Source organism: Mus pahari, chromosome 3, assembly GCF_900095145.1.
Source record: "Mus pahari chromosome 3, PAHARI_EIJ_v1.1, whole genome shotgun sequence".
Lineage (NCBI taxonomy): Eukaryota > Metazoa > Chordata > Mammalia > Rodentia > Muridae > Mus > Mus pahari.
Window position 1 is genome coordinate 73108337 of NC_034592.1, and position 21066 is coordinate 73129402.

General features: G+C 35.0%; 2 protein-coding genes across 2 annotated transcripts; both read right to left on the reverse strand.

Moving 5' to 3' along the window:
- Positions 1-3287: 3287 nt before the first annotated feature.
- Positions 3288-4382, reverse strand: LOC110319154 (olfactory receptor 5D18-like). The gene has a single exon (XM_021194588.1). The coding sequence runs from the start codon at positions 4358-4360 to the stop codon at positions 3380-3382; it is 981 nt and encodes a 326-aa protein (XP_021050247.1). The 5' UTR covers positions 4361-4382; the 3' UTR covers positions 3288-3379.
- Positions 4383-8440: 4058 nt separating this feature from the next.
- Positions 8441-9391, reverse strand: LOC110319197 (olfactory receptor 5D18-like). The gene has a single exon (XM_021194654.1). It carries the CDS (start codon positions 9389-9391, stop codon positions 8441-8443), a length of 951 nt encoding a protein of 316 aa, XP_021050313.1.
- Positions 9392-21066: the final 11675 nt, after the last annotated feature.

The window sequence follows — 21066 nt, forward strand, 5'->3', positions numbered from 1 at the left end:
GTACACAGTCAAAATCAGCCAGGGCAATATGGCTCCACTAGAGTCCAGCAGGCCCTGAATATTCCAGAGCCCTACAAATAAACTAAACAAGGATGATAGAGGAAAGAAGTAATGAATAAGTCCCTTAAAGGAATCAAGACAGACAGAAATGAACAATTGGGTGAAATTTCCTTAGAGCCAGGATGACACAAACAAACAATTTGAACAAATAGAACAAAACATAACTCATTTAAAGAAAATCAATGAAACATCCTAAGCCTATCCTGCTCTGCTGACAGATTGAGATAACACTCACAAACTTGACATAGTTTCTACATTTCAGATTATTGTAAGTGTTCTTATATTTAGTTACAGTTATATTCAATATATTTGGAATGTTTTTAAATGTTTAGTAGGATGAACCTTGACTAAGAATATCTACATGATCTCTTTTAGTGTCTTGATATTTAATATTGATAAAATTTTTGTTTTAAAATCATAGAGTTGTTGATTGTTTCTGATTTTCTGTTGTTTTCATTAGCAATGTTGCTTCTGTGCATTCTAAAACTCAAACTCCTATACTCATACCTATTGGAATTATTCACACATATGTGAAAGGAAAATATAATGGTAACAATCACAAGAAATTACATATTTAAGAATATCTGTATTCATATTTTTCAATTTTATGTTTAATACATTTATTTACCTTCTGGAGATTCATATTTTTAAAAGAACCTATTTAATCCTTTTCAGGTTATATTATCAAATATTTCAAGACATGTTAAAAGTTTTGTTAATCCTATGCATAAATATTATTCTACCATTCAGAATGAAAAATGTATCAGATCCCATAGGAAGAAAAATATCAACCAGCAAAAGCTGCCAGGGACTAAACCACCAACCAAGGAGTACACATGGAGGGACCCATGGTTCCAGCCCTATATGCACAGGATGGCCTTGTCAGGCATCAATGAGAGAAGAGGCACTTGGTCCTTTGAAGGCTTGATGCCCAAATGCCGGGACAGTGAAGAGGGAGTTGGTGGGTGGGGGCACACCCTCATAGAAGCAGGAGGGGGGGTGAGATAGGGGGCTTCTGGGGGATCAGAAAAGGGGATAACATTTGAAATATAAATAAATAAAATATCTAATAAAAATAATACTCTTGTTATAACCTTAAACTTCTTGAATAAGAGCCATCACTAAGAGCTGCATTCTCTATCCTCAGCAAATTAATCCAAACTCAAATTTAATTAATTCATAAAATGAAGGCTACTTACTATATTCTTGAGAACATGTAGTTAATGAATCAGCCACAATAACGACAAATCACTACCACCCTGAAAGGTGTCTAGAGATTTGTAGAGAATCAGACACTCAAGGCTTAGCCACTAAGAGGTTTGTTTGTTTGAGCACAGTATTATATATCTATGGATAATTCATCAAATCATATGAAATTTTCTTTCATTTCATTTATAAATCAGATGTAATTACAATTTATTAATTACAGTGAACTGACAGAATAAGAATTAAAGAGATTTACTCTTATTTCTTTCTTAAATATGTTATAATTTTTTTAGCTAACTTTGCTTTATACATTAGTTTTTGCACCAATCTTTTATCAATAAATACACTAAGAAAACATGTGACTTGTAAATAATACCACAATTGTAATTCTGAAAAAAAAAATGGTCAAAGAGTTACCTATAGTTAATTGAACCAAAAACTTGGTAGCATTACTGATTGATAATTTGTGGGAAAAAAAAAAACCTAAGAGTTTAATATTCTATAGTGTTTTAATAGCCATGGTTATCATTTATTTTTGAGATTATAATATAGTAACCACATCTTCCCTTAATAGTTAGTTGTAACTCAGATTTCATTGTTTGTTTGTTTTTTCTTCACTGATGATAATCTTCAGTTCCCTATTTCTTATCACTACCTGGCAATTCCTGTTCATTATTTCATGATTTCATGTTATGCTCATTGTAAAATCAGTAAACAAAGGTAAAAAAGATATTTCAATGTTTCTGTCCTTATTTCCACTATCTACAGGAACCATTTTGCTAGTCTGTGAGATTATATTCCAATTCTACTTCACGTGTATTTTCAATTGTAATTCTTTTTTAATTTTTAATTTTTTTAATTTTTTAATTTTTTTAAATTTTCAATCAAATTCTTAAATGCCAAGGGGAACGAAATTTACATAAAGCATTTCACTCACACCTCTGGATTATGTAATATAACAATGAGCACACAATTGCAAGCATTCACATGGCCATAGGAACAATGGAAATGAAATTTAGCACGTAAAATATGTTATCAATAACTTGACTAAATATGACACCCTGATACTCAAATACTTTTGTTTACAAAATACTTCTAGATTCCCCTATAGGGTTTGAGCTTAGGCTTTGAATTTCTCCTGAGTTAGGTTAACAGATGAAGTATAATATGAGTTATGTTAAAGTTATGAGTTGAAGTCAGTTAGATGCTCTATTATGACTCTGCTTTAATCAGATGAGTAGCCAAATATTTTTATGAGCATAGGCTTGAAGACTGAAATTTGCTAGTTTAGGAGCCTAGACTTGAAACCCCAGTCACTCAGTAAAATAACAGATGCAAACAGATAGCCTATGGTATATAACTAGTTAATTATAATGAATAACTAACAATTGTAAATGATGTCTCGTTTTATATATATAGTCAACACCTACATCAAATGCATTTATTACATTAATGACAACATGCTTGTTGTTATATCATATTTCCAATATGAGTAAAGGGAGAACCTGAGAAAAATTATTACACCAACATAGTTTCAACAAAGGAAATGAAACTAAAGCAATTTCAGCCTGGTTTTACATAAGTAACAGTAAAAAATAACCACAGAGTACACTATCACAAGCAACAAAGTGGAATTTACAATATACTTTAAATCCTGAGGTTGGTTTCTAACAGAAAAATGGTTAATTTATAGGTTAGAATAAATTAAACTACAATATACTATACATTATGAAAGTAAAATATAAATATATCATATTTTGTTCATTTTTATATCAGTGTAATCTATTTGGAATTGAATAAAATGAATATTTTTAGATATTTCATGTTTCTTCCTAAACATCTAAGTACTGCTATATATTTGGAAAGCCAATTCGTAATTATAAAACATACTTTTGAAAACAATTACAATTCCACAGCAGTACACTGAATTCTGAAGACATATTTTCTCTTCTTCTTACAGTTAGTTACTAAGGCATAATTAAATTTAATTTTTGTAGGCACACAGAAATTGTCTGATTCTCCAATGAATATCACTCCATCACTGATAGAAATAGCTACAAGTTTTCAATGAAATATATAAAGTATATTTATGAAAGTCATTAAAACTTGTTTGTTATATTGAATGAAAAATACATTTCAGGTAGACTAACTTTCTGACAGTCTCCTTAACATCTTTATTTCTGAGACTGTAGATGAGGGGATTCAGCATAGGGATGACCATGCTGTGGAATACAGTGGCTACTTTCACAAGAAACAGTGAGCTTTTGGACTTGAGCACACAGTACAGTAGAAGTACGATCCCATGACAGACACCAATAGCTGTCAGGTGGGAGGCACAGGTGGAAAATGCTTTTCGGAAGGCCCCCTTAGTGGGAATTTTAATGACAGTGACAACTATGAAAACATAGGAAGTGATGATGATCAAGAGGCAACAAGCCTCATTAAACATTGAAATGACCAGGCATGCCATTTGACTAAAGGAGGTGTCTGAGCAGGACACAGAAAGGAGAGCTGAGTACTCACAGCAAAAGTGATTGATGACATTAGGTCCACAGTAAGAGAGCTGCAAAAGAATATATGTGAGAGTTGAGGAAAATATCCCAGCCCATATATAAGTAACTACAACCAAAAGGGAGCAGAGTTCATGAGACATAGCAACAGTATAGAGCAGGGGGTTACAGACAGCCACAAACCTGTCATAGGCCATCACTGCTAACATGAACATCTCTATAATCACAAATGTACAACCAAGAAAATATTGAGCCATGCACCCTTCAAAAGAGATTGATTTGTCTTCTACAATCAAGAGGTCTAACAGCTTTGGTGCAATTACAGATGTGTAGCAAAAATCAACAAAGGATAAGTGGCTGAGAAAAAAGTACATAGGTGTATGGAGTCTGGGATTCACCCTGATGATAAAAATCATACCAAGGTTTTCCAACACAGTAACTGTGTACATGATCAAGAATACCAGGAACAGGGGCAATTGGAGGTTTGGAAATTCTGAAAAGGCCAACAAAATAAAAGAAGACACCATGCTCTGATTTCCCTCATTCCACATTTGGCTTCTGTTAGAAGATACCACAGAATTCATCCTGAGCAGCAGTCTGCAGCCCAGGAATAGGTATGAAGGAATGCAGGCAGGCCTCCAAGAGGAGCCACTGGGATGTCATACATCAAACGTGTATTGATTTCTCGTTGACATACTTGTGCTTTATCTCAATCAAGGTCCACTTTTTATTTGAACATAGCTTGTGTTTTTTCAATGAGTCACTCATTACTCTCATCTGGAAATAAAAATATGATCATTATAAATAAAAGTTAGTTATGTATAAACTGTAAGATTTCCTGAAAGGTGCAATAATGGAACATATATCTTAGAGGTAAAAAAAAATGGCCATGAAATTAGACTTAAGACTCATTCAATAATAGGGAATTCATGTTTATTATTATAAATTTATCTTCCTATCTGTGGTTGGTGGGGCCATGGATCCTAGAAGAGAATCTAATAATAACAATTCACTGAGCCAGTATAATTTCAAATTTCATTAGAAACACTTATCCCTATTCCCGTATAAAAGAACAGTTCTCACCCTCAGGAAAGATGCTTCTTTTTGCAGTAGATGGAGATCATTATAGAAAACCAAAACTGGTGAAAATGCAGAGGTAGCTCACTGTGGGATGTCTTTAATATATCCTCAGTGGAGCTCCTATATCTAAGTTCAAGACAGTGGTTCTCAACCTCCCTAATGTTGTTACCTTTTAATACACTTCCTCATGCTAAGGTGACCCTAACTGTAAAATTATTTCATAGCTAGTTCATAACTGTAATTTTGCTTTGGTTGTGAATCATAATGTAAATATCCGATATGCAACATGTCTGATATAGGACCCCCAAAGGGGTCACAACCTATAGGTTGAGAACCACTGGTAAAGAAACATGACAGGAGATGGGGGGAAATTTTTAAGAGCCAGAGGCACCCAACTACATGTCTGTTGTTAGGAACAATCTTTTATATGTGAAGAAGGAGCTGCAACCATGATATCTCAACAAGGTCTAAAATATGACAACATAATTTGACATGCCACCTTGGATGGGGTAATTCTCAGAAGGCTTTACTCCTAGAAGAGTCACTAACAATTAATGGTTGCTGATAGAGAAAGCATTAGTCTCCCGCAGGGACCTAACCCCTGATAGGTTAGTCAATCCCAAGAGGCAAGTACTAAATAAGTTTGAGCAATGCTAAAAAATCTCAACAGGGTACATTCATAAACTTATATACATTTAAATCTAATAATTATAATTAATGAATAAGAGACCACAGATTTTCAAGAATGGGAAGTACACAGGAGGAATTGGAACAAGAGAAGGGACAGGGAGAATGATAGAACTACATAATTTATATATGCAATAATAAATAAATAAATACAATTTAAAAATTATTTATATGTATATTATATCTATATAATTATTTTGAAACTTACATTTCATAATTAAAAATTACAGTTTTATCTTAAATGCAATGAAATAGGAAAGAAGTAAAATAGGATGAGGGATATCTTTCTTATAAAATTATAAAACATTTATTATAAGAAATATGGTTTAGCGGAGTCTTCCTAGAGGGGTCTTATCCGTATTTAAATAATAATATTTTTGCCTGTTCATAATTTTGTAGATGATAAAAGGCCTATGTTTCTACAATGTATCACTGAGAAGAAATTCACAATATTCTATATGGATTTTTCCTGTTAGATTTTCAAGGAATACAATTTAGCCTATGAATAGCTTTTCTACTATTTGTATACTTTTATATTTAAATTCTTTAGTCAAAAAACCTAAACATTCTCAATGATGTTCTTACCAGAAAGTCATTTATAAGGTTGCAAATTTTATATAAACATGGATTAAGAAAATACAGTTTGGAATTATCTTGAAAGTTTCATTATCTTGTTTTAAATGGTATGCTTGCTTATTTTATACTTATCTGCTTGTCTACATATACATATATCTCAATAAGCAATATTATTATTTTTCCAGGCAATTTGAACCTATTTTTTTTCAATTTTTTATTAGATATTTTCTTTATTTACATTTCAAATGCTATCCCGAAAGTTCCCTATACCCTCCCCCTGTCCTGCTCCCCTACCCACCCACTCCCACTTCTTGGCCCTGGCCTTCCCCCGAACTGGGGCATATAAAGTTTGCAAGTCCAAGGGGCCTCTCTTCCCAATGATGGCCGAATAGGCCATCTTCTGCTACATATGCAGCTAGAGACACGAGCTCTGGGGGTACTGGTTAGTTCATATTGTTGTTCCACCTATAGGGTGGCAGATCCCTTCAGCTCCTTGTGTACTTTCTCTAGCTCCTCCATTGGGGGCCCTGTGTTCCATCCAATAGATGACTGTGAGCTACACTTTTGTATTTGCCAGGTACTGGCATAGCCTCACATGAGACAGCTATATCAGGGTCCTTTCAGCAAAATCTTGCTGGCATATGCAATAGTGTCTGGGTTTGGTGGCTGATTATGGTATGGATCCCCAGGTGGGGTAGTCTCAATCCTATAAAATTATATGTTCTTGTAGTGCTACCCCTGACTAATTGAGGCAGGAAGATTACCATGAGTTTGTGGCAAGCTTGAGCTATAATACAAGTTACAGGTTAGCCTTAGCCTGGGATATACCATGAGACAATATGCCATTAAAATTGTATACAGCAAAGAATATTGTCCTTATGTAGCATAACATAATAATATAAATACTTTATACAAAATGCACTGAAAGAGAGAGCCGATCCCTGGCACTATTAATGATACTCTGCTATGCTTGCAGACAGGAACCTAGAATGTCTCCTGGGAAGCTTCATCCAGCAGCAGATGAAAACAGATGCAGACACCCATAGCCAAACATCAGGCAGAGTATGGAGAGTCTTCTAGAAGTGTGTAGACTATAATTGAATAACCTGGAAGACCAAGGACACCACAAGAAATCCTACAGAGTCAACTAACATGGGCACAATGGGGTTCACAGAGACTGAACCACCAACCAAATAGCATGCAGGAGCCCCTCCTTATTTATAAAAGGTATACCACTTGTTCTCCATGTGAGTCCTCTACCCATTGAAGAGGTGGTAGTCTCTGACTCTGTTGAAAACCATTGGATCCCTTCCTCTATCTGACCTGACTGGTTGTGCTTCAGTGGTAGACAAAGTACTTATTTATGCTGGGACTAGATGTCTCAGGGTTAGGTGGAACCCAAGGTGAGGTGGGGGTGCTTTTCTTGCATTGAGAGGAGGCTTTGTTAGGTGGGACTGAGAGTTATGGAGGCATGGGGTACTGTGAATGGGATATAACATGATGAAAAAAAAAAAGGATGAAAATAAAAATAGTCAACACGGGAATAACTTGATCATTTTTATATATTTCCAAAGTAAAAACAGTCACCAGTATTTATCTTTTAATTCTATAATTATTGCATAAGAAATATCATTTGTACTTTCAATATTATTGAGAAAAGATGAACAAAATTCCCTTTTGATGATTTTATCAATCATATATATGCTATATCCAAACACTGTTTTAAGCAAATAGAATACATTCTTGATATTGGCATTGTTTAATACATTTTATTTATCTTAGTATATCATGTTGACACTCAAAAGTGAACACTGCACTTAAAAGCTAATATTTTCAGTGCATGCTTGCTGTTTAAATAAAGGCACTATTTTATAATGTAAAACAAGATTTTATATGAAAAACATTAAAATGTAATTATAACCATAATTCACCAATGCTACTGATTCAAAAATAATTCTCAGCTTATATAATACATGAACAATTATCTTTGTTCACATTATTTATTTATCAAAAGTCAAAATAAAGTATAACATGGGTAGAAATTGTTGAGTATGTAATTTACTTTTTAAATCTTACTTCTACAATATTCACCACAGATATTTTTTAAAAATTCTATATAGAAACTTCACATGTGACATAGCTGAATACATTGTATTTGTAAAAGGAAATATGTTATTAAAAAGTGAAAAGCAGTATGCATTCAAGGAAAATATATATAACATATAACTCAGTAAGAATAGTCATCATTTCAGTTATGATCAAAGTATAATCAACTTGTTTGGTATAAATATGTATATATAGAAATATAATATATGCCTAAATTATGTTGAATGAGCTTGAAGTTTTAAGCGCATGAGTTTGCTGACTGTCCCCTTTACATCTTTGTTCCTAAGGCTGTAGATGAGGGGGTTAAGCATGGGGATCATGACAGTGAAGAGCACTGTTGCCACTTTGACCACAAGCCATGAGTTTTTGGAATTGGGTACACAGTAGAGAAGGAGAATGATCCCATGGAAGATGCTGATGGCAGTCAGGTGGGAGGAGCATGTAGAGAAAGCTTTTTGGAGTCCTCCCTTAGAAGGCATCTTAATGATTGTGACAACTATGAAGACATAGGAAGCCAGGATGATGAGGAGGCTGCAAGTCTCATTGAATATAGAAATGATTAAACATACCACTTGGCTGAAGGTGGGGTCAGAACAGGACAAAGACAGAATGGCAGAATACTCACAACCAAAGTGGTTGATGATGTTAGGTCCACAGTAGGATAGTTGCAAAAGAGAGTATGTAATTGTCAAGGAACAGAGTACACCCCACATATATGTTCCAGCTACAAGGAATGCACACAGCTTGGGAGACATTGAAACTGTGTAGAGTAAGGGGTTACAGACAGCAACAAACCTATCATAGGCCATCACTGCTAACATGAACATTTCTGTAATCACAAATGCACAAATAAAAAAAAATTGTGTCATGCATCCTTTGAAAGAGATTGTCCTATCCTCCACAATCAAGATTTCTAGCAGTTTAGGCGTAAATACACTGGAATAACAAATATCCAAAAATGAAAGATGACTGAGAAAAAAGTACATGGGTGTGTGGAGCTTGGGATTGACCTTTCTGACCACAATTATGCCCATGTTACCTATTATAGTAACTGTATATATTGTAAAAAATAGGAGGAAAAGAGGTGCATGGAGATGTGGATATTCTGAAAAACCCAAAAGGATGAACATGGTCACAGAACTCTCATTTCCCAAACCAAGAATCATGATCCTTCATTGAAAAAAAAAAAAAAATAGAAAGAAAGAGAGCATAATTTAAAGCAGCAGAACGGGGGATTGTGCTTTGGAAGACTTTTAGCTTAGGCCTATTGAACACAAGAGGTTTTCCAGTCTCATACATGAAAGTTATACTTCAGTTGGAATCTTGCTCGTATCAAGCCGTGATTGGTATTATTTTCATTGCGTTGATTTTCAGTCATGTGGGTTCTTCCTTTCAATCTAGAATGTAAACAGTAGCACCTGATGAAATTATCATAATTACAAATTATCTAGAGGGAAAAGTATGTATATGTAGTATATATATATGAAACCTTAGAAATTTACCTATTAATGCACAACAAAGCACATATTGAAGACAAAAAGCATTAAACAGAATTTCTTTTATTCATACAATCATGTCAGCAGAGTTCCTTGGATACAATTCCTTTTTCATATACATCATGTGTAATGGTAAATTTTCTAAAATTGGTCACTAAACACAGGTATCATATATGCCCATACTATGTTGTTTTATTTATTCTACAAATATTATACTGTTACTTACTTTTAAAATCACATATATTTTATGATTTTAAGTGATATTTGCTTTTGAATTCATATTTCTACCTTCTGACAGGTTAGAAAGCTCAAGAGACTCAGCAGCCAAAAAAGATTTCTTGAAGATGGAAATAAAGACATTTTGAAAGATTCACCTCCAGTAGAAAGACAGGGTATCAAGTAGAGGGATGAGGTTGCCATCCCAGAGTCAAAAATTATGACCTAGAATATTTCCTGTCTAAAAGAACTGCGGGGACACAAATGGAGCAGAGACAGAGGGAAAGGAGGTTCAGTAACACACACAAATTAGATCAATCTTAAGGATAGGTTCCAAGGCCTGACACTACTATGGATGCTAAAGTGTGCTTACAGATAGGAGCCTAGCATGGCTGCCCTTGGAGAGGCCTAATTAGCAGCTGACTGATGCAGATACCAATCAATGGATTGAAGTCAAAGACCCCTGTCATTGAACTGGGGAAAGGCTAAAAGAACTTGTGGGCTAGTGCAACTCTATAGGAAGACCAGAAGTTGCTGGTCAAATACATATACAGCAGAGGACTGCCTAATCTGGCCTTAGTGAGAGAAGATGCAGGCAACTCTTGAAAAACTTGAAGACTCAGGGAATAGGAAGGCCCGGCATGTGCAAGTGGAGTACAGGAGGGTAGTCACAACCTCTTGGAGATGGGGGAGAAGGAATGGGATGAGTAACTGCAGGTGGACAGACCAGAAGTGGAATAACCACTGGACTATGAAAAAAATTAAAGATACTTAAAAAAAAAAAGATTTCCAGTGGTTTTCTTTAGCTTGTATGGCAATCTGTGGTACATATCTCATCAGACAGGAAAGAATAACCATCAATTACTAGGAATTAAAATGGGAAAAGTCTGGGGAATGAAAATATATGTTTTCATATTAAATAAACAAAATTCCTTTCTTTTGATAGATAAAGAAATTAATATAGATATAATAAGAACTTTTGTTTTAGTTATTCATGAGGAGTCTAAGTGCTAAGTAATTTACACAATTATACCAGAGGCCTGGCTCAGGGATTGTAGGTAGAAATTATATAAATATGATTATCATGAAAGGCAGTGAAAACTCAATGTTCTCTTTAACTCCATAATGTTATAGCTTACATGAATTATGGAATTAATTTCAGGCTAGTAGTGTGATTAGTATCATCCTGTGTTACAATAAAAATTGCACACCATTTTTGTGTGTGTGACCTTTGTTGACTGTTTCTCCTGTATAGGTAATTCAGACATGTCATATCTTTCTTCATAAGTCAATGAACTCAATTTAATCTGTCTTTACATTGTTGTGAAAAATAATTCCTAGTATGGTCATATCATAATGTCATAAACACTGAGTGATCTTCTCAATGTAAACCAAGATGATATTAAAATTTGATGAATTCTGAAATGAAGGGAATTTATGATAAATGTAAAATACATTTTAAATAATTAGCAATATTTAAATTTAAATAATTAGCAATGTTTAAACCATTAGCAATATTTCTCATGTATCTTTTCAGTTTTATTTTTACTGAGTCTTGAACTTACCTTGTTTATCTCCTCTTCTTTTTTTTCTCATCAATCCTCTATCTTGTGATATGATTTTATATAAAAGCTATCATCACTTCTTTTGGAGCTTACTTCATTCCTTGTTAGTAAGGTAAGCTGTATGTCATTTGTTGTCGCTATTAATTTAATAACTAAACATTGAGACATTAGTGTAGAACATCACAGGTACAATGAGTCATTAGAGATTATTATCAGAAGATGTATGATAATATGTCTGGTAAAGTATTCCTGAATAAAGAGCCAATTTGGAGATATGTTTCATGTCAATTCTTCATCAGGATAAAACAAAAAATCTGAATAAGTCAAAATCAAGTAATGACATTGGATTAGATGTCTCATCAAGGAAAGCTCAGAAGGAGGTTCTCAACTGAATTCTTCCTAATAGATAAAGAATGAAATCATTTCTCCATTCAAATCATCATTCACAAGCTTTATATAGCAGAACATTAAATCTAACACACAGAATTGGCAGGGGCACTATGATGGTCGCAGTAATAGTGAATAAAAGAGTAAGCTTAAGGCAGTCTCCATGACATTAAAATATACTGTAAAATTCTATTTATCAATGCAGGGTGGACATTACAAAGAAACCAAGAGATGGAACAAGTTAAGAAACTTAAAATAAACCCCAATATTAACAGTAAACAATTTATATCAAATTACTTGGAACACGAATAGAATAAGGTCAGTCTTGTCAAAAAATGGTCCTAGGAAAATGATATGCTCATGTGTTCAATAATAGTATTAGGACTCTGTCTTATCAACTATAAATTTAATCTAACCATACTAAATAACTTAATATAACATAAGATACAATAAAACTTCACATATGAAATTATCATTGAAGATATATTTCTGGACACTGTAATAGGGAACAAGTTTCAAGCCTTCAAAGGTACAAAGTTAAAAGAAACAAACATACTCAAATAAAAGCCTTATAATAAGAAAGAATGAAACTTGTTTGCAGAGTGAGTGAAAATGCAATATAGAATGTAAATTGTTTATAATACAAAATTAACTTTAGAAAATCATAAAATGGTCATGGAAAGTAGAGGGAGGGAGGGAGGAAAAAGGGGTCAGGATCAGGTGTGGGAGAAAGACAGAAGATGTACAGAGTGTCTGGAAATTGAACAGAGGTGTGCAGCAGTGAGGGATGAGGAATAATGGATAGCCACTAAAAAGTCACAGATGCCAGGGAAGCAAGAGGTTTCCAGGATCCAAAAGGGGTGACATTAGCCCAAATACCCAATAAAAGGAAGACAGAACCTGTAGAGACCATATCCAGTGATTAGACATGGCCCGATCTCAAAAATATTAACCCAGAATTGTTCCTGTCTAAAGGAAAGACCTGGAAAAACAGAGAGGCCAAGTCTGAAGGAAGACCATCCAGAGACTGCCCTATCTAGGGATCCATCCCATCTGCTCATACCAAACCCAGACACTATTGCTAATGCCAAGAAGTGCTTGCTGACAGGATCCTGATATAGCTGTTCCCTGAGAGTGTCTGACAGAGCCTTACTGATACAGATACAGATGCTCACACTCAACCATCAGACTGAGCACAGGGACCACAATGGAGGAGTCAGGAAAAGGACTGAAGGAGATGAAGGGGATTGCAATCCCATAGGAAGAGCAACAATATCAACCAACCAGACTCCCTACCCCCACCCCAGAGCTCCCAGGGACTAAACTACAAACCAGGGGATGGGATGGTAGGCCCTTGGTCCTATGGAGGCTTGATGCCCCAGCTTAGGGCAATGCTATGCTGGTGAGGTTAAAGTGGGTGGGTGGGTACTGGAGCACCTTTATAGAAGCAGGGGAGGGGGAATGGGATAGGGAGTTTGTGGAGGGAAAATAGAGAAGGGATATAACATTTAAAATGTAAATAAATAAAATAACCAATAAAAACTTTAAAACAAACAAACAAACCAATCAGAACAGAAAAATAAAAAACCAGATTTGAAAATAAACCATATGAATACAAAACTTACTAAAGGACAGAGGAAAGCATTCCAACACCACCAAGAAACTTTTAATATAATCCATGTTGTAAATATATGTGTGTGTGCATACATATATATGCATATACACACACACACACATATATATATATTATATACATATATATCACTTATAAGAGTGGCTATTATTAAATTACAGAAAAGAAAAACACTGGCAATTGTGTCTTGAAAATGATAATCTGTATTAGTGATCATGTAATGAGGATAGAATTCATACACTCCAATAAACATGACTATCAAATAACCAAGTATTCAGACTTCCGAGTTTATCTGAAGGAGATGGAACCAGCCTATTGATTACAATTTGTACTCCAGCAATCTCAGTTTGTAAAAAAATTAATTACTTGGCTTTCTCTGTGTTTAAAAATCACAAGGTTTACAGATGATTTATTTACTGTTTGGAAAGAAGAATGAAATGATATAAATGACAATGATAAGGCTAAAATTGAACTTCACATTTTTATTGAAGTGCACCTATCTTGGGAAGAGAAATGCAATGTGATATTTTACAAAAATGGTAGAATATTTAGGTTTTTCTTTTAACTCAAAGATATTGACAATGGTGTGGAAGATACTAGGAGCAGAAATTAAGGAAACAATATGGCAAGATAGAAATTTCCATTGAAAGTGGAGTGACAGTTTCTTGTGTGCAGGTGCGCAGTCAGGTGACCATGAATAAAAATAATATGTAGTTTGTTTTCAAATTTCAAATGATTTATTTAAATGTATTCATGAGAAGTGGCTGCTTTTTCAGGAATTTGATGATATTTGGATTATTTTAAAGTATATAATATATGAATGACCTATAACCTGGTACTAAATCACTATGCATAGTTTTACAAATAAATTCAAGATTGAATAAAATAAAAATTAAGAATAATCATAAATGAAGTAAATTTTCTTCCTTTCTTAGTTCATCTTTAAATCTCCATCAGTGTCTGTATAGCATTATCCATCATAACTGAAGATAATTCTAAAAACATGATTTCAACCATGGTATATTTGCATTGAATACTTTACTAATATTTTAAGTGAGACTGATATTACTAATCATTGGAGACATTTTTAAATCTATTGATAATGTAGATGAGTTTCTAAATCTTTATTTATAGTCTTATATTTCCACTTTGTTGTTCTAAAGATGAGTCAGTGATTAAGAGTGCATGTGGATACTCTAGGGGAAAGAATTCATTTTACTGCATGCACATGTGACAGCTCATAACCACCTTTAACTTTAGCTTAGGGAACCCTCCTCAGATGCCTGTTACCACCTAAACTCATGTCATACAAACATACAGAGAGAGAGAGAGAGAGAGAGACAGAGACAGAGACAGAGACAGAGACAGAGAGACAGAGAGACAGAGAGACAGAGAGACAGAGTGATAGAGAGATAGAAGGAGGAATTGTTAAAAATAAAACAATGTCTTCAACTCATATATTTTATATGCATGCATGCCTGACATATGTATGTAAGTATATATGTATAGTAGTTCACAAACTGAAAAGAATAACTGCATATTGGTACTATTTAAACAGTAGATACAGTAACTTCTAAAAAATTATGCTAAAATGTTTATGTGTAGGTGGTAGCTTTTTGGACATACAGCTTAAGGAGCTGAGTAGAAGCTTTGAGCAAACCAGTAAGATGATATCACAGCTCATTACAGTTTGTTTAGCACCAAAATACGTACCTTTAGTCAAATAAGCAGATGTTAGTTTTCCTCATTTCATATCAGCCTTTCCTTTAAAAATTATTATCAGACCAAACATGAACAATATCAAAGTAAAAATATATACCAAATTTACTCACCAAAGACAGATGTTTTATTGTAAATGTTAAATAATGTCATTCTATTCATTGTAAGTGGTATGCACAATATTACTCAAAATTAAAATTGTCCTATATGCCAAGTAAGGCACTCTTTAATGACAATAGTAAATCTTCATAAACAATTCAATAAAGTACCTTTTTTTTTTTTTCAAAGTAGCAATAGTTTGAGCCACATATTGGTGCTCTTGATTGGGCCGTGAAATTATGTTTTATGTACATTTTATATACTAATATCTAACTGTTTAACATTAGGGATTCAGACCCTGGAGAATCCTAACAGGTTGTAAATACAAACTGAAAGAAACATAATTAGAGAGAACTCCCTCATCGCTTATTAAGAACATAGTAACTTCCAAATCATTACTACACTGATATTCATGTCTGAAAAAACAAGCCACATGTATGTGTTTCTTGTGTTTTTTATTTATTAAGTTTTACTTTGGCTTATTTGTTGCTTTTTTAATTTGTGTGTTTACCTGTTTCTTTTCGAAAATGAGGGAGAAAGAAGATCCTTAGATGCGGGTGGATAAGAAACTGGGGAAGATCTGATAAGCACTGGAGGAAGGGAAATCTTGATCAAGGTATGTCCCGGAGAATTGGGATGGTGAGACTTCCAGGAGTTAATGCAGGTGATCTTAGATGAGATGCCTAACACTAGGGACATGAAACCTGAAGAGGCCACCTCCTGTAGGCAGATAGAACCCCCAGTGGAGCTATAAGAACACCAACCAACCCACAAAACTTTTGACCCAAAATTAGTCCTAAAAGAAATGCAAGGACAAATATGGAGCAGAGATTGAGGGAATGGCCCAACTCGAGACCCAGCCCATAGAGAAGACCAATCCCTGACACTATTAATTGTACTCAGTTATGTTTACTGACAGAAGTCTAGTATAACTGCATCTTACTCTTTCAACTGCTTGCTGGGACTTCCAAAGAAAGTGAACTGGGGTGGTGACGGAGAAGGAAACCTGATCTGGTATTGGGTGAGAAAAAAGGACTGAAGCCCTAAGGGCCAGCAGAGAGAATTTAAACAGGCAAATTCAGGAAGTAGGAGGTTGGGAAGACCCTCCAAAATGCACCTGAGACAGGGGAGGCAAGAGATCAGGACACAAAGGGAGGGACCTTAGATGAAAGATCCCTACAGTGGGGAGAAAGAACTTATAGAGCTCAAGTCCAGCAGAAAGGCAGGGCGTAAAGTAAGGGATGGAGTTGTTGTCCCACAGTCAAACCTCTGACCAATAATTGTTCTAGTCTGAAAGAACTTCAGGGATGGAAATGAACAAAACCTGAGGAAAAGATGGTCCAGGGACAGGGCCAAAGTGGGATCCACTAAAAGGGATGCCCCAAGACCTGAGATTATTACTGAAGCTACGGAGCACTCACAGTAAAGGACCCATCATGACTTCCCTCCAAAAGTCCCAACAAGCAGCTGAAGGAGTCAGATGTAGATATTTGCACCCAACCAATGGACAGAAGATGCTTTCCCCAGTGGTTGATTAGGCGAAAGCTAGAAGAAGCTGCGGAAGGGGGCAACCCTGTAAGAGGACCACAAATCCCAATTAACCTGGAGCTCCAAGATCTCTCAGACACCGAGCCACTAACAAGGCAGCATGCACCCGATGATATGAGGTCCCCAACATATATACAAGCAGAGCACTGTTGGGTCTGGATTTAGTTAGAGAAGACTTGCCTAAACTTCAAGAGACCTGAGGCCCCAGGGAGTTAAGAGATCTGGTGGGGTGGCGGTTGGAGGTTGGGAACATCCTCATGGAGCAGGGAGGTGGAGATGAGGTATGGAATGTAAAACAGTTGGAGGGTGAACCAAGAGGGGAATAAAATCTGGAGTTTAAAATAAGTTAATTAATGAATTAATTAATTAATAAAAGATTTTTTTCTTTTTTTTTTTTTAGATATTTTCTTTATTTACATTTCAAATACTATCCTAAAAGTCCCCTATACCCTCCCCACACCCTGCTCCCTTACCCACTCACTCCCACTTCTTGGTCCTGGTGTTCCCCTGTATGGGGCATATAAAGTTTGGAAGACCAAGGGACCTCTCTTCCCAATGATGGCCAGCTAGGCCATCCTCTGCTACATATGCAGCTAGAGACACAAGCTCAGGGGGTACTGGTTAGTTCATATTGTTGTTCCACCTATAAGGTTTCAGAGCCCTTCAGCTCCTTGGGTACTTTCTCTAGCTCCTCCATTGGGGCCCTGTGTTCCATCCTATAGATGACTGTGAGCATCCACTTCTGTGTTTGCCAGGCACTGGCATGGCTTCACAAGAGACAGCTATATCAGGGTCCTTTCAGCAAAATCTTGCTGGCATATGCAATTGTGTCTGCATTTGGTAGCTGCTTATGGGATGGACTGCTGGGTGAGGCAGTCTCTTTTTAAAAATATGTGTTCTTTCATCCCAAACATGTTTTAGTATGAAAGGCAGCAGTCTGTTACTAGTCCATAACCACAAATTGTTCAGAAAAAAAAATGAACTGAACATGGATCTGGGTAGTGATGGCTAAAATATAATTCAGAAAAGCAGGGATACTTCTGGTATCACATTCCAATGAGTGTTTAATCCATATATCAGCAGATTTCAGTTGTTCACAGAAGAGGAGGAAGAACTATAGGAACCACAGTAGTCACGGACATCAGTAGAACACAGACCACTGAATCACCTAAACAGGGCTCATAGGGCCCCACAGAGACTAAAGCAGGAACAAGTCAGTCAGCATGGGTTAGCACTAGATCCTCTGCATATATGTTACAGTCATTAGCATGGTATTTTTGATCTTTATGAGACTCCTAAAAGTGGTAGTGGAAGTGTCTATAAATCTTTTATCTGCCCATGGAAACCTTTCTTCACCCAGACCTGATAGGAGAGGTTGTACCTAGTTTTATTGTAACTTGTTATGCTATTTTGCTCGTTTATGAATGGAAATGAAGGAAGAGTAAATCTGTGAGAAAAGGAAAGAAGTACTTAAGAGGAGTGGAGGGAGAGGAAATTATGGGAGACATTATATAAAAAAACAAGATAGCTGCCTCAATAATTAACATATCTAGCCATACATTTTAAATATACTATAATGATTTAACTTCCTTTTGTGGGTTCATGGAATTTTTGCTACAATTAGATAATCAAGGGATAAAATCTTACGATACCTCAGCTCTTTCTGTGACACAGAATCTCATATTTGACCTCTTGAACTAATAACAGAGTTTGTAACTGGGGTTTTGTACTTTTCCTTCAACATTTATAACAGTATTATTATTTTGGCCTTTTCCTCTTTCTCTAAAATTCTCTGTTTCTATTACACTTTGTGTTGATCATGATTTTCACAGTATTTAGCTTATTGACCTTATTTCTAGAACTTGATTGCTGCTTTCTCACAATTTCAACTTTATTATTGAGTTATCCTTTCTATTTTGAAACTTATCTTCTGTTAACTTGTACTTTTCATTCATGAAAGACTATTCTGTGTATAAAATTTATTCTCTTGATATTGTTGAGGTGAAATGGTATGTACATGTAAAACCTTTGTTTTCATAAAAAGGCAGAGAGAAAAAAAGTGTGTTTATAAAGTAGGAACATGCTAAGTTTATATGAAAACAGAAACTTTACATCTTGAAAACTGTGTTTTGTTATTGTGTTTTCATTATTAATCTCTCCCCAAGATATAGTTCCCAACAGAAGCACTGTGACTTTGAGAAATATTCCAGTCATTGACAAAATAAGATATTTATAACATATTTAGCAGATTTCATTGCCTTAATAAAATATTACTTGTACTTTATGAATTAAGTACTAAGTTTTTATGTTAACTGACATCTGCTGGATAGTGCTAATATTGAGAGGAGATGCCTCCTAAATAATTGACTATTAAGATAATTAAGATACTGGAAATCAGCTGGAAACTGGAGGCCCTTGCTTTTTCTTTTTAATTCACTTTACATCCTGATCTCTGTCCCATGTCCAGATCTTCCTTCCACAGTCCTTGCCTCAAACACTCCTCCCCTTCTCCTCAAAGAAAGTTGAAACCCTCAAAGCCAAATATCACCCATCTAGGCTCTTGAAATCTCTTTAGGGCTTGACACTTTTTCTCCAGCTGAGACCAGGAAAGACATCCAAGCTTGGAGAATAGATTATACAGACAAGTAACAACTTTAGGGATAGGCCCCTCTTTAGTTGTTTGGGACCTGCATGAAGACCAAGTTGCACATCTACATATGATCAAGGGATGTAGGTCCAGCCTATATATGCTCTTTTGTCTGTGGTTCAGTCACTAAGAACCCAAGAGTACAAGTTAGTTGACTCAGTGGTCTTCTTGTGGAGTTCCTTTCCTCTTTGTGTGCCTTCAATCTTTCTCCAACACACCTTTAACCCCGGCACTTGGAATCAATCAATCACATATCTAAGAGTTCAAAGTTAACATGGTCTACAAAGCAAGTTTGAGGATAGCCAAGGCTATATAAAGAGAAACTGTGTTAAACAAAACAGAAAAGACACTGACAGTACTACACTACTATTCTGCTCAGAAATTAACTGTATATGTTCCTTAAGGACTTTTATTTTAATGATGATACAGGATAAATAAATAATATTTTTCTGAAAAATTCTTTTCAAAAATATACTTAAAGTCACAACAATATCATATATATAAGAAGGCAAACATGCTTGTAAAGTTTAATGCTTATAAATACGATATTAGATATATATACATTGAGGAGGCTGAAAAGTAAATTAAGGTTAAATCTTTATAATGTGATAGCAGTAGCAGCTCTAAAAGAAGATGCATGAAAATAAGATCTACTTTGGTGATGTAAATCCTATCACTTAAAAAAAAGAGAAAACAAAAAAAAAATATTTATCACCTTTGTCCATCAATGAAATAGCTTCATATATGATTAATTTCTTAATAATAGAATCAGGGAGAGAATGCACAATAAAAGATAGAAATTAGTAATATGATTTTATAATTGAATAATTGATTTATTTGATATTACCATAAAATGGAGCAATTAATTATATCATTTTTGCCTCGACATTTAAACACAGTATATTGTTATCTAGAATTGGTGAGAAATGGAAGCAGTATTTTGGAATTATTGACTTTATATAAGATGATGTTTTCATAATACAAAACACAAACATACATAAGATTGCTTAATGAAATAAGATAAAAATTAAAGCAAAGTAAAATTTACACAACATAACACAGAGTGAGTTATGAGCACAAGGGGATGAATTCCATACAGATAACTATCATCTGAATTTAAAGATATCTTAGAAGACAAACTGCATACTAAAAAATGTAAATAATGTATTGTGATTTCAAACTTCTGAACCCTACCATCCACAGTGTCTAGAAGCAAAGTTTCTAAATATTCCCTATTCTGAAATTGATTACAGTGAGTTAAATTACACTATATTTATATAAAATAGAGAAAATATAAATTCATGTGAACTAAGTACCACAGTTCCCTACCCACGTCTCACTACTCTTTGTCTCTCAATGTGTCTCTGTCTTAATGTGTGCCTCTCTGTGTCTTGCTATCACATACCCACACAGACACAGACACACACACAGACACACACAAACACACACACACATGCACACGCACATGCACATGAACATGCACACACACACGCACATGCACATGCATGCACGTGCAGAACAATATTCCTAA

Bases quoted from the DNA above. Each gene is read 5' to 3' on its own strand.
- LOC110319154 (XM_021194588.1), bottom strand. From the start codon at position 4,360: ATGAATTCTGTGGTATCTTCTAACAGAAGCCAAATGTGGAATGAGGGA.
- LOC110319197 (XM_021194654.1), bottom strand. From the start codon at position 9,391: ATGATTCTTGGTTTGGGAAATGAGAGTTCTGTGACCATGTTCATCCTT.